Source organism: Sturnira hondurensis, unplaced genomic scaffold, assembly GCF_014824575.4.
Source record: "Sturnira hondurensis isolate 20B ecotype Veracruz unplaced genomic scaffold, ASM1482457v3 Scaffold0002638, whole genome shotgun sequence".
NCBI lineage: Eukaryota > Metazoa > Chordata > Mammalia > Chiroptera > Phyllostomidae > Sturnira > Sturnira hondurensis.
Genome location: NW_028075269.1, coordinates 2,486,638 through 2,500,598, shown reverse-complemented (window position 1 = coordinate 2,500,598; position 13,961 = coordinate 2,486,638). Strand labels below are relative to the sequence as shown.

General features: G+C 41.4%; 1 protein-coding gene across 3 annotated transcripts in view; it reads right to left on the bottom strand.

Moving 5' to 3' along the window:
* Window positions 1-13,961, bottom strand: part of NELL1 (neural EGFL like 1) — a 729,607-nt gene that overhangs the window by 17,655 nt on the left and 697,991 nt on the right. For all 3 annotated transcript variants that reach the window (XM_037040389.1, XM_037040387.1, XM_037040388.1), the window contains one exon: window positions 7,241-7,434. In XM_037040389.1, the coding sequence (XP_036896284.1) occupies window positions 7,241-7,434 (194 nt within the window). The remainder of the gene's footprint in view (window positions 1-7,240; window positions 7,435-13,961) is intronic.

The window sequence follows — 13,961 nt, the reverse complement described above, 5'->3', positions numbered from 1 at the left end:
TTAGCCTTCAAGATAATGTCATTGTACTAGTCAATTTGGATGATTAAGTACTGGGAATTTTTTCTTATCAAATTACAATAGAACAGAAGAACTCCTATGACTCCTGGCAGAGTAAGTAATTGCTGTGGTTGCTGGCTCCCTTGACTATAGCCAAATTACAACTAAATTATAGAACAATAAAAAATGAGCTCCACCTGAACACCAGCTACACAGAAGGCTTATAACTGAAGATACAAAGCAGAAGCCACAACAAGACTGGTAGGTGCAATGGGAATGTGGAATGGGAAGGTCTCACAACATGGTGTGGCAATTAAGAATTAATGGGCTATCTCTACTGCAGAAGTCCCTTCTGAGGGGAGCAGGGGGTCCCAGCTTCCCACTGGGCTCCCCAACCCAGAGCACCAATGCCAGGTATCCCCATAACATCTAACTACAAAGACCAGTGGGATTGCATCCAAGTGAGATGAAGGGCTTCTGGAGAATGATGTGTCCTACTGAGGGCCCTGTGCATGGACTTGCTCACTCACAGACTCACTTATTCTGGGCTCCAAGTCAGGGGCAGGAGCTCAAAAAGAGCTAGGGACATATGGAGAGGAACTAAATTACCCAATTTTAGGGCAAGAGCTGGAGGGGCTTGGGTCATGGCATCCCTCTCCAGGGATGGAAGTGCTAGCGAGCACCACTGTTCTTTTGTTGAGCACTCCTCCCATCCAGCCAGCTCAGTGAGTGTGGGCACCACATCTGTGCCCTCCATTATCCTGGCTAACACCATTCTCCCTGACCTGGTGATTCCCAGAGACCCTGCCTGCCTCAACTCACATGACATGCCAAGCTCCCTCCAGGGGCTATTCATACGAGCAGCTGGCCTTGGCTTGCACTACAGACTTCCCTAAAATCTCTCAAATGGCCACAAACCCCTAAACAAGCAGTGGCTGGCCTCAGTGTGCCCTGTTTCTCTTGCTAAGTAACCCAAGCCTGGCACAAGTAGTGGCTGGCCTCAGCTCACATGATGGTCCCAAGCCTGACACTAGTGGCTGCCAGCCTTGGTTCACAGCAACGGACTCTCCCAAGTGCAAGCAACACCAGCACAAGTGGCAAACAACTGCAGATCACTCTGTAGCTTCCACCAAGCAGTGCCAGGCTAGGCACAAGTAGTGACTGACCTTGGCCTACACAGGAACCCCATCCAAGAGGGTCCAGAACCTAAACACCTGGTGGCTGGATTCAGACCACATCAGAGCACTACCCAACCAGCTCTACAAGTGACAAGCCTGAAGGGTGAATTTGGCTGACATGAGTCCTGCTAGAGTGACTCCCACTACATGGGGTCAGCCCTGCAAATCAGCACTGGCTTTAGTCAAGGTAGGTTCTCATAGCCAGTCAGGACTGAGGGTCAGCCTCACTCACTGATGTGCCAATGACAGTTAAGGCTCAACTACAACAGGGAGGCACACACAACCTCCACAAGAGACACGCCTGGAGCACCTGGCTCAGGTGAACAGGGAGACTGTGCCACTGGGCCCTAGAGGACACCTACTACATAAGGCCACTCTGCTAAGACTGGGAGATATAGGAGATCTACCTCACACATAGAAACAAACAGAGTAAGTGAATATGAGGAGACAAAATATCCCAAAGGATAGAATCTGAAAAACTTCAGAAAAGGAACTAAAGGAAATAGAGATAAGCAACCTACCAGATACAGAGTCCAAAACACAGTTTATTGGGATACTCAATAAACTTAGGGGAAGAACAGATGAACTGAGTAAGAGCTTCAAAAAAGAGATAGAAACCATAACAAAGAACCATTCAGAAATGAATGTAATAACGACAATGAAGAATACACTATGGGGAATCAATATCAATTAGATAAAGCAGTGGATCAAGCCAGTAATCTATAAGACATAGTAGTAGAAAACACCCAAGCTCAACAGCAAGAAGAGAAAAGAATTTAAAAAAAAAGAATAGATTAAGGGACCTCTGGGAAAACTTCAAGAATACTAATATCTGCATCATTGGGGCACCAGAAGAAGGAGAAGAGTTAGAGCAAGAGATTGAAAAACTGTTAAAAAAATGATGGGAAACTTCCCTTACCTGGCGAAGAAAGCAGACATAAAAATTCAGGAACTACACAGAGTCCCTAACAAGATGAGTCCAAAGAAGCTCACACCAAGAAACATAAATAAAATACTGAAGGTTGAAGACAAAGGAGAGAGTCTTAAAAGCAGAAAGAGAAAAGCAGCTAGTGAAGTACAGGGGAGCTCAGATAATAAGACTGTGAGCTGATTTTTCAACAGAAATTTTGCAGGCCAGTAGGGAGTAGCACAAGATACTCAAAGTGGTGGAAAGCAAGTGATGAACAGCCAAGATTATTCTACCCAGCAAGGTTATCACTAAGAATCAGAAAAGAGATAAAGAGTTTCCAAGACAAGAAAAAACTAAAGGAGTTCATCACCACTAATCCAGTATTGTAAGAAATATTAATGAGAGTTCTTTAAGTAGAAAAGGAAATATAAATATGAATAAGAAAACAGAGGTTAGAAAAAAATCTCATTGACAAAGGCAAATCAATAGTAAAACTACTGGATCAACCAACTGTAAAGCTAATACAAATGTTAAAAAGCAAAGGAAGATCGTGTGTAATTAAAATAATAAATTAAGATGTACACATGAACTCTCACAAGAAATAAAAATATAGGCAAAAGCATAAACAGAAAGGGAATGATTTAAAAATGTATTGATTAAAGAATATATTTTAAGTGACATCAACTTAAAATAGGCTGCTATAAACATAGCTTGGTATATATGATTACAAAACAAAAAGCTAAAAAAGATTTATAAGAAATAAAGAGAAAGAAATCCAAACACAACACCTTAGAAAGTCAACAGCATCCAAGAGAAGAGAGCAAGAGAATAAAAAAGGGACAGAGAAGAACTCCAAAAATAATTAGAAAAACAGTAAATAAAATGGCTATAACTATATACCCACCAACAATTAATTTCAATGTCAAGTGAACTAAATGCCCTAATCAAAAGATATAGGTGGATGAATGGATAAAAACCCAAGACCTGTACTTACAGTGCCTACAAGAGATCCACTTAAGATCAAACAAAACACAGAAATTGAAAGTAAAAGGATGGAAATAGATAGTCTATGTAAATGAAAATGGAAAAAAAGCTGGAATAACAATACTTGTGAGACAAAATAGACTTTAAAAGAGGGCTGTAACATGAGACAAAGGCATTTCATAATAATAAAGGGGACAATCCAAGAAGTAGGTATAACTCTCATAAATATCTATATGCTCAATGTAGGAGTTCCTAGATATATAAAGCAAATATTGACAGTCATATAGGGAGAGACAGGCAGTAATAACAAGTCACAGTGGGAGACTTTAACACACCATTGACATTAATGGATAGATGATCCAGACAGAAAATCAAGAAGGAAACAAGGCCTTATTGACGCAGTAGAACAAATGTACATCATTGACATTTTTATGACACTTCACCCAAAAGCAGTAGGATACACATTCTTTTCAAGTGCACAGAGAAGATTTTCCAGGTAAGGTCACACATATTAGGCCATAAAACAAGCCTCAATAAATTTAAGACTGAAATCATATCAAGCATCAGACCACAATATTAGGAAACTAGATATCTTATCATAAGAAGAAAGCTGAGAAACACACAAACAAACGAGGCTAAATAACATGCTGCCAAACAATGAGTGGGAAGACAATGACCCCAAATCTATGGGACACATCCAAAGAAGTTAGAAAAGAAAAATGTATAGCATTACCGGCCTATCTCAAGAAACAAGAGAAATCTCAAATATAAAAGACAACATTGGCAGTAAACTCTGACACTGCTCTCAGCAATATTTTTGTGGCTATGCCTCCTTGGGCAAGGGAAATAAAAGGAAAAATAAACAAATGTGACTACATGAAACTAGAAAATTTTGCACAATAAAGGAAACCATCAACAAGACCAAGAAAACAACCTACTGAATGGAAGAAGATATTTGCCAATAATATATCCAGTAAGGGGTTTAGATCCAAAATATATAAGGAACACATGCAACTTAGCACCCCCCCCAAAAAAAAATCCAATTACAAAATCAGTAGAGGACCAGAATACACTTCCCCAAAGAGACTATACAGATGGCCAATAGGAATAAAAAAGATTCTCAATGTCACTAATCTTCAGGGAAATAAATGCAAATTAAAATTACAATGAGATATTACCTCAGACATGTCAGAATGGATATCATCAACACATAAAGAAACTACAAGCGTCAGTGAGAATGTGGAGAAAGGGGAACCCTCACGCACTGTTGGTGGGAATGCAGACTGGTGCGGCCACGGTGGAAAGCAGGATGGAGGTTCCTCAAATATTAAAAACTGAACCACCATATGACCTAGCAATTTCACTTCTGAGGATTTGAAGAAATCCAAAACACTAATTCAAAAAGATACGAATCCCCTACATCCCATGAAGCATTATTTATAATAGCCAAGATACGGAAGCAGTCCAAGTGCCCATCCATAGATGACTGGATAAAAAAAGATGTAGTATGTATATACAATGGAATATTACTTGGCCATAAAAAAGAATGAAAACCTGGATGGACCTACAGGGTATTATTCTAAGTGAACTAAATCAGACAGAGAAAGACGAATCACATATAATTCTACTTACATATGGAATCTAAAAAACAATGTAAACCCCAAAATAAAACAGATGGTTCCCAGATGGGAGAGCAGTTGGGAAACGGGTGAAACAGGGGAAGGAATTCAGAAATACAAATACAAATTGCCAGTTATAAAAATAATCACAGGGGTTTAAAGTACAGCACAGGGAATATAGCCCATAATACTGTAATCACTATGTATGGTGTCAGATGAGTTCTAGACTTACCAGCATGACCACTTCATAAGTTATATAAATGTTTAAATAATAACTATGTTATACTCTTGAATCTAACACAGTGTCATACATCCACTGTAATGAAAATATAATAAAAATTTGAAAAACCAGAATGCAATCCTTTCAACTACAAATAATGGAATCAAACAAGGAGGGTCATGAATACATTCTTTTTGAGCATTATTTACAGCATTTGATTTAGGGGTCTTTATTCAGCTCCTAAAATAAGACCTTCTTCACCCTCTACCACCTCTTGGGAGACACGCTTTTAATGACTAATAAATACAACTGGAAGAACAGGATGTCTGTAAAGAAACCTGCTGAGTACTTTATTCACGAAGGGGTGCGGTGATGGTGGAGGTGCATCACACGAACAAACCAGAATTCAAAGTACCATGTGCCTCCTGTGGCAACTTCAGTCTCATTCTCTGAAGACTTCAAAGAAACTTGACTAGTGAGAGCAAAGTAAGTCAACTTGGGCTGCTTCAATTGTTAGCATAGTTAACTAATGAACCTTTGGGAAATTCCAATGATTGAAAGTTCCGTGCTTTATCATGGGCATACATACAACAAAAGCTAAACAGAAAAGAAATTTTGGTTTTACCTTAGGCAAGACCCAACTAATTTTTTTTTCTATTCCAGGGCCTGGGGAATTCAGAAAGCCCCACATCAATATGGGGTCAGATTGTGATCATCTTCCCAAGTTTAGGAAAACAGCATTTTCAAGAAAAGAACCGGTGAAGAAATTCTGCACATTTTGCCTGCTGAATGGAGACTTAACTGCCAACCTCTCCTATAAGCCCTTCTCAACGATTCTAACGTGCAATGAGTTTTTCTTGTTTCAAAAGCTTTTCCCCTCTGAGTTGGAGCCACATGGCTAAATAGCGTGTAGTAACTGGAAGACTTCCTCGGGGGAATGTCTCACGCAGTCATTCACACAGCGCTGCACTGAGACCTGGAGCTCAGTCAAGTTGGACCGACTGATGGTTAACTGGTTTCTCATACACCAACTGTATCAGTAGATGTCACCTGTAGGGACTCACAGACTATATGGGAAGAGGAGAAAACTATGAAATTTGGGGCAAGAAAGTAGAATTCAAGTCCCAGCTTAAATATTGAAATCTTAACATACTTAGGACACATTACTCGCCCTAAAAGTTAGAAACTTGGTTTCTTCATTTTTCAAAGTTGAACTATATTAAATGTGACACTGTTTTTAAATTACAGGGTGCTTGGAATGTGGGAGTCGCTCTGAAAATGGGGGTAAGAGACCCACGTTTGGATGTGCTGAACTAGGTGTATGTACTAGGGAAAAAGTGGGTGTCATGGGGTCACAACCTAAAGACTGGCTAATACAGATCTCCTAAGTTGGTGCCCCCAGGTCGGCTGGAGGTGGAACAGACTGGAAGGCAGGTAAATGAACTGGAGCTTCTCAAGGTTCATTTGAACTGTTTCTAGGAGGCACTCCGAATTTCTCAGGAGACCAGCTCTCTAAAAGGTTCCTAAGCAAGTAATTTCTTATGCTTCCCAAGCCCAGAAAGCCCAAGATTAAACAGTCTCATGGAAAAGACATAACAACACAACGCAAGAGCTACAGCAAAGCACTATCAAAGGAAAATGAAGAGGCAAGATCAAAAAAAGATGAAATAAAGCACCAGGGAATCAAACCCTTTGATAGGCTCACTTTGCAAAGCATAAAGCAAAACCGGTTGAGGACAGAATTTCATTTCCATAAGCATTAAACTCACTTCGGAACATCTTAATGTGAGGAACAGCCTGGCACTGAAAACAACAAAGAAGGAATCATTTACCAGAAGACCTTGTATTACCATTATCATTTGTTCAGCATGGAGGTTGGCCTGTCTCTGACCGCTAGAGGTAAGTCTCTGAGCCTTGCTTTTCGGGATGGTGTCGCCACCAAAGTGAGCAAGTTCCTACAGGTGACCATTTCAGGCAAAGAGTAGTTTTAACGAGCAGGTTTGCATAAGCGTGGGATGAGGGATCATTAAAGCTCTCACCCAACCCACCTTAAGGGCACTGCAGCCTCTCAGTGGGAGGACTAACTGTGCCCTCCAACCCCTGTGCTCTGCAGTCGCCTCCCAAACCCACACCTCACTTCTCACTAGGAGCAGGTCTGCCTGCCTCTCAGCACCATCATTAGCGGCAGCATGGATGAGAACAGGAGAAGTCTTTTCAGGAACTACAGGACATCCGTGAGTTACCAAGCTGGGGGAAAGAGGTGGCGAGGAAGAGAAAAGAGGAAGGAAGGGAAAGGACCGTTACCATTTCTACGGCACTACACCAGCCTTACCTTGCAGGAACAGACAGAACACCTGTCTTCTTTCAGGGTCCACACCTGCCCATTGCGCTTCAGTCCTCCTTCATGGGGGCAGTCCCCAGAGCAGGAGGGCCCAGAGGGACAGAGGCAGTCAAAGCCCCCTGCCAAGTTGATACAGGCAGAATCATTCCAGCAGGTATGTGTTCGTAAGGCACATTCATCAATGTCTACAATATAGAAAACACAGAACTTTTGATTCTAGTCAGTGATTAGAAAGCAACCATTTACAACAGCATTAATTAACATGATTGAGCCTTTACCTTGTGCCAGGTATAAGGTATTACCTCATTGACTCCGCAAGGCCCCTCTGTGTTGGAGGATCTGTTCTTATCACTACTTTGCAAATAACAGAGCTGAGGCTCATAGAATTGTTCATAATAGTGCCCCCTGTCATACAGATAGTAAGTGGCAGGTCTGAGATTCAAACTTGCACCTGTTGCATCGCAGTTGCTAAATTATCTAGTAGCAGCTCTGAATTAACTTTAGAACATTCTCAAGAACTCTACTATCCAGACAGAGACCATAAACACCCTAATCCATTAACAGTGTAGATACAGCTGATGGAGATCTGGGTCTCTCAGACAAGGTGTGACTAATTAGCCACTGAGTAGGACCAGGTGGGTAACTATGGCAATCCTGAGCCAGATAAACTGCCTGGAGAGCCTGGGGCCAAGGATGAAACACGGAATTCTTGGGAAATGCTTTCTTAACTGAGTCTCGCCCTCCTAGTGGCCAGCAACACTTGCACCACCTAAGAAAACAGCTCAGAGCTGCAGGAGGGTGTGGCGTGGCTGTTGATGGAAAGCAGACATATTTTGTTGTTTTTCATTGATATCCAACTATGGAAAAAAAACCCAAAATCCAATCGGCCCTCCCAGACGTTCAAAGCTCAAGTGACCTTAATAATAACCCAAACACAGGTGTCCAGTCCTGGTGAACAATCTATTACCTCACAAGACAGCCAATTCCATCACCAGATTACTCTTAGAAATGTCTTCCTTGAAATGAAATGAAACGTGTTAACTGGTAGCTTCTACTTCTTGGTTCTAGTTCTAAGACCAGTCACGAGGAGTTTACTTGGTTTTTCTTATTTATGACAATCTCATGCTATTTGAGGACATTAGTCATTTGTCTATCAGAGTTTTCTATTGCACTGATGAATCTACTGTCATGCCATTCAAATATCCTTCAGGTGGCAACACTGACTCCAATCAATTTTTAACAGAAGCTCGCTGTGCACAACGTTCTTTGCACACTAGGTGCTATAAATGTGCCATGACCTGTAAGACATTGTCCTTGTGAAGGCGATGAGACACAGGAGTGTGTGCAGATGACTGCTGGTAAGTCAGAATAAGATCAGTGTAAATTAACTTATTCTACATTCTGAATTTCACGTGAAACATGTGTAAGGCTGCATGCGCTTGGTTAAAGATTATGGACTAACTTAGGGAGAATTAACTGTTATTGGCATTTCCCCCTAAAGTGCTCAAAGCAATCAAATGCTCAAAAGCATAATACTAATTTTCCTGCTACTGCTTGTGCCACTAGGACATGTTAGAGCAAGAATCGAGCTCTGAGCCTCCTGACGGAGGCACCGGAGTTCTCCCACTGTCCTGTGCCAACTCCAGGTCAAAAGGTCTATGCCATCTCTCAGTACGGTCAGTGGGTTTATCTACGTTCAACTACCTACCCTCTAGACACTGCAATTAATTTTTTTAAGGATAAGATCTTAACGTGTATCCTCTTTAGTACTTTTGGTTAAAATGTTGAGAGTGATATAATTAGTCAAAGTTCATTCAAATTTTGAAACTCCTATGACTTAAAAATCTTGAGAGAGAAATGACCCATTTTTCCTGTCTGAATGCACGCACTGTATTGGTATGAAACTTGGCTTCACAGCAGTTGTACAAAGTAGATGTTAAGGAATCCCCAGAATATTCCAAAATTTATTTTTCGTCTTTTTCCCACCAGTGGAAGCCTCAGTCAAGACATTTTGTTAATGAACAGTGATTCCTCATTTGAAAACTAGAAATAATTCCAAACTAAGATGCTTAGATCCCAGGCGAACTACAATCGGGCCTCACTTACTTCCTCATTGTCCCTGGTCATGCCCATGCCATCCCCAACCCATTTTAGCATAACATGCTCCTGCCTCAAACCTCTCTCATGTCTTTGGTCCTCTTCCTCTCCACTCTGAGTCTCCCCAACTGTATATAGGTAGCACTGAATATGGGGGTCAGGGGGCCGCATCAGAAAGCGAGTGTGACCATGTGCTCCAGTGCTTACTCTGCACAGGCCACTTTACCTATCACGCTCTCTGTCCCGGATTGTAGCATCGCACCTCTCTGAACCTCATTGCTCTCTTCTGTGTAAAACCACGCCCACTTAATCCATGGCCGTTTGGAAATAAAAATGTAGATAACATAATAAGAACTCAGTCAATATTTCTTTCTCGATTTGATAAATGCAAATATTTGAGACAAAGTTCAAGCCTCATCTCCTTAGCTAAGTACTTCCCAGCAGGATGTCGATTCATCGTCTCCATCCGCCTCTTCCGAACCCCCACTGCAGCGGCAGTGGGAGCAGTGGGGGGTGCACAGAATGCTATTCGGGTAACATCACTGATGTGATACTTCTGCATTATTCTCACTCCCCAGTTTTCGCTGAAGTAACAATTAAAATACTCAATCTTACACTTCTCTCATCACATTTATAATTGAGTTTCTATGTCTAGGAGGCACAGAGAGTAAATTGATAGCTGGACTCATAACTCATCATATACATGCTCATAAAAAACTGAAATTCAGATTTCTATGAATTCTGTGTTGGCTCAGATCGTCACACTTATATCACCGGGACTACTGCATTAGCCTCCTTTCTCATCTCCCTGACTGTAGCCACTTCTCACTGTAATTCAGTGAGTTTTAATTGTGGGTCAAATAAAAAAACATTGGGGGAACAAAGTCCTGGTGGCCAGGTCACCACCGCTAGAGAGTGACTTAATTGGTGAAAAGTGGGATCCAGACATCGGGGCTCTGTTCAGCCAGCTGAGAATCACGGCTGGAAACGCCTTCCACGGAAGAGTGCTGTTCCAAAGCCAACCTGCGCACGTCACCCCTCGGCTCACCACCCCTCAGCCGTCCTCTGGTGCTTCTAATAAAAGGTTCGAACTCCTAACAGATCATATACACCTCAGTTTCAGACTTCAATTGTTACCTTCTGTTTTTCCCATCTCCTCTGAAAGGCAGTAGGTGACACCCAGACCACGTTGTTTCCTGTCCGTGACTTCGCACATGCCTTTTCTCAGTATGTGAGTACTCTCCCCTGCCTCTACTTTTTCTCAGCATATGTGAAATGGGCTAGAGTATATAGGGCACTTCACTGAAAAGGCGATCACTTCCCTTCCTGTGCTATTTTTGCTCCCATGCATGCATCAAAATTGGAGTCACATGCCCCTACCCCTCTGTCTACAGGACAGTCACTCTGCTTTCTCTGTATCTCACATACGCTGCCCTCCTTGCATCATCTCTTAGGAATTACACGTTTTTTTTTTTTAAAAAATTAAATCCTCAACCAAGTTTATGCTTATTAATTTTTTTGGAGAGAGAGATGAAAAGAAAGAGAGAGAAACATGATTTGAAAGAGAAACATAGATCTGTTGCATCCCATACATGCCCCGACCAGGGATTGAACCTGCAACCTAGGCATGTGCCCTGGCCAGAAATCGAAGCCACACACTTTTGGGATGATGCTCCAACCAACCGAGCCACTGGCGGCCAGGGCGGGAGTTACATGTTTAATATATCCATTTCCATAGATAACTAGTGAGCTTATTGAATGCAGGGACTAAATATTTTCCTGTTTCTCTTCTCAGTGCCAACCACAGCATAGTAAATACATTGTGGACATTCAATGTAGTTAAACTACTTACATTCCATTCCGAACATTTACAGACTGATACTATTATAGAACCTACTTTGCCAAAATTTATTCTCTGGGTTGTTCAATAATCCTGACATAACCACAACCCTCCCCTTCAGGGAGTACACTTAATTGTTAAGTGTCATCTGGAAAAATCCTTGGGTCTGGTTTCAAAGTGATAAACACAGCAACATAGGTGCCACACCAAAATAGCAAGGCAGCCTTCCCCTCACCCTCCCCTTCCCAGTTTCTTGTCAAACACCTGAAGAAAAGGGCAGAGGAAGGCCTATTAACAGGTCACCAAACAAATTGTCTGGGAGAGTGATTTCAAAAGATCCACAGTGTCTACAAAAGAATATTTACTTTATGGTCTGCTCTAAAATGTTGAAATGGACAATTAATGCCCAGGTATAATATGCTTTGTCAACACTTGGTTATTTTGCACCACAAAGTTGCAAACATCCTGGCAGTGTTTCTCCTCTCATAAATTAAGAAACCTGAGCATAAAGCTGAACACACCTCGTGTGCGCACAAAAAACAAGGTGCAAAACTCACATTTGCTTTTGTTGCTCCAGGATGAAACAATTTCACACCTTAATATAGGACCGTATTGCCTACAGAGTTCCATGTAATTGCTTTACTTATGACACAGAAATCTAATTCTGCTCCCATGCAATTTAACAGATTTATGGAAAGCCAGATGTTAGCAATTATGGAAGCCAACATTATTCATATTCTTGGTAATACAGACCTGTTTGCTCTGCACAAAACCAACGTAATCTATTACACATATCCCAAGGCAGCCAAAGGGAGGCAGCACCCTATTTACATAGAGCAACTGTTCTTCTCTGCTGAGCAAACACAAAGACATTCACCCAGGATACTTACCCACATCATCAGACTGCCAACAACAGACAGGCAATGAAACAAAAAACAGACAAAGTATTCCACACGCAAATCTATAATCATTAAAGTGTACTCGGTCCTTTTTTCTTATTTTAAGTAATGGCTCTCTCTGATTTCCTTGTGTTGCTCCTTGTAAATTCATTATTTAAATGCTCTATGCCCAGATGAGATTTTTTTTCCCCCAATAAAATTCCATGGCTAAGCTTACATTAGAACTCATTTTCTTGCATTGATATTTTCACAGTCTCTGAAAGCTATTATCGTACTCAATTTTGCTTTAAAAATGTCTGATTGTGCTTTCGTCAATCTGCTTTGTTCTTTAATTTGAGGTTCTTAGGTTACTTGAGTATGTAAGAAAACACAACTCAGGGATATTTATATCAGCAGCAAGCAAACCAATCCCAACCTAGCCCCAAACTATTTCCCTACTCTTCAAGAAAAATGGCTTTGCAGAACTTTTAACAGTGTAACAGCTGTAACGGTACCTGCCTCAGGAGCTGGGACTTCTACAAGTTGATTTCAGAGATCAAGAGAAACATTTTTCCCCCCAGTGGTTTGGCAGCAGTTAGGTCAAAGGAGAGAACTTCTCTTTATCCCCCCTTTCCTTTTTCTTGAGTAAGTTTCACAACACATCTACTTCTACTTTCAAACTCAAAACAGGTGATGTGTCAGAAACGCACTTTAACCTGGGGTTTGACTAGCCAGCTGTGAGTGCTCTCACTGGGAAATCATTACCAGACATTAGTAGCTTGAAGAGGAGAACAGAGCTTGGGGGCTTGTTAATGATCAACAAGACAGAGCACAGGTGCCTCCCCCACAGCTAAAGCGGCATCACTTCTTCCTTCATGGCGGCAGAGAAAATTACAGGCAAAACTACGCACGTCAGCAAAGTAGGTGAAAGAAACAAGCGGAAAAATCTGAGGCCTGAGGGGGCTTGCAGAGTGCAAGGATAATGAAATTTCAAACTGCATAGTATGTTTCAGGTCAGAACAAAAGACACAACAGCCACGCGCTGTCATGTGCTAACCATACCACACTTGGCTATATCGTGTGCTGTTTAGAGTATAGACTGTTGAGAGTGGGTTAATGTACTTAGGATACATCAGAGGAGATTTATCAGCCTAGCGAGGGATTCAAATTCATCTTGCTCCAATGACATAGGAGAGGTTTGGCCTGAAAATGTACAGACTGAAAGATTGGTGAACTATGGCTTCATCTATTTGAGGTGCTATCATGTATCTCTTTGGAAGAAGTTCCAATGCCCATTCCATGTTAACTCTTCAGTCTTACTACTCTTCCAGTCCTTCCAAAGTCAGGAAGAAACCCTATCCTATGGTGTTCCTCTTTGGGCTCCGTGTGTACTTTCATTACTCTCCAGTGAGTCTTTCTCTTTTCCTTTAACTGTGAAGAAGACTCTCTCTTAAGCAAAGGAAAAAGATAACACCTTGCTTAGGGTCCCTCTTACCCTATCTACTTCCTGGACTCAGGTCTTACTTCCTAGCGCCTACGATGAGCAGCTACCTCATCCTCTCCTAAGTGGGTGTAAGCTTCCATGTGACCCTCTCCAAAGCCTAAGTCCTGAAGGTTCACGTGACCATTAGTTTTCAAAATCAGCAATCTTAACAAATATTATTATTATTTCAGCCTGTGGCTCTTTTCTTGACCCTTCCAGGATATAATATTGCCCTATTCATGCTCTTATTTCTTCATTCATCAATTACTTGATTCACTAGTAACCAACCATCAACCAATTAACTATTTATACATGTATTTACTGAGCATCTATCTACTCTGTCTTATACATAGTGCTGTGGACCGTGGATAAAATGGACAAAGAATACAGACATGATCTTTAAATACGGACCAT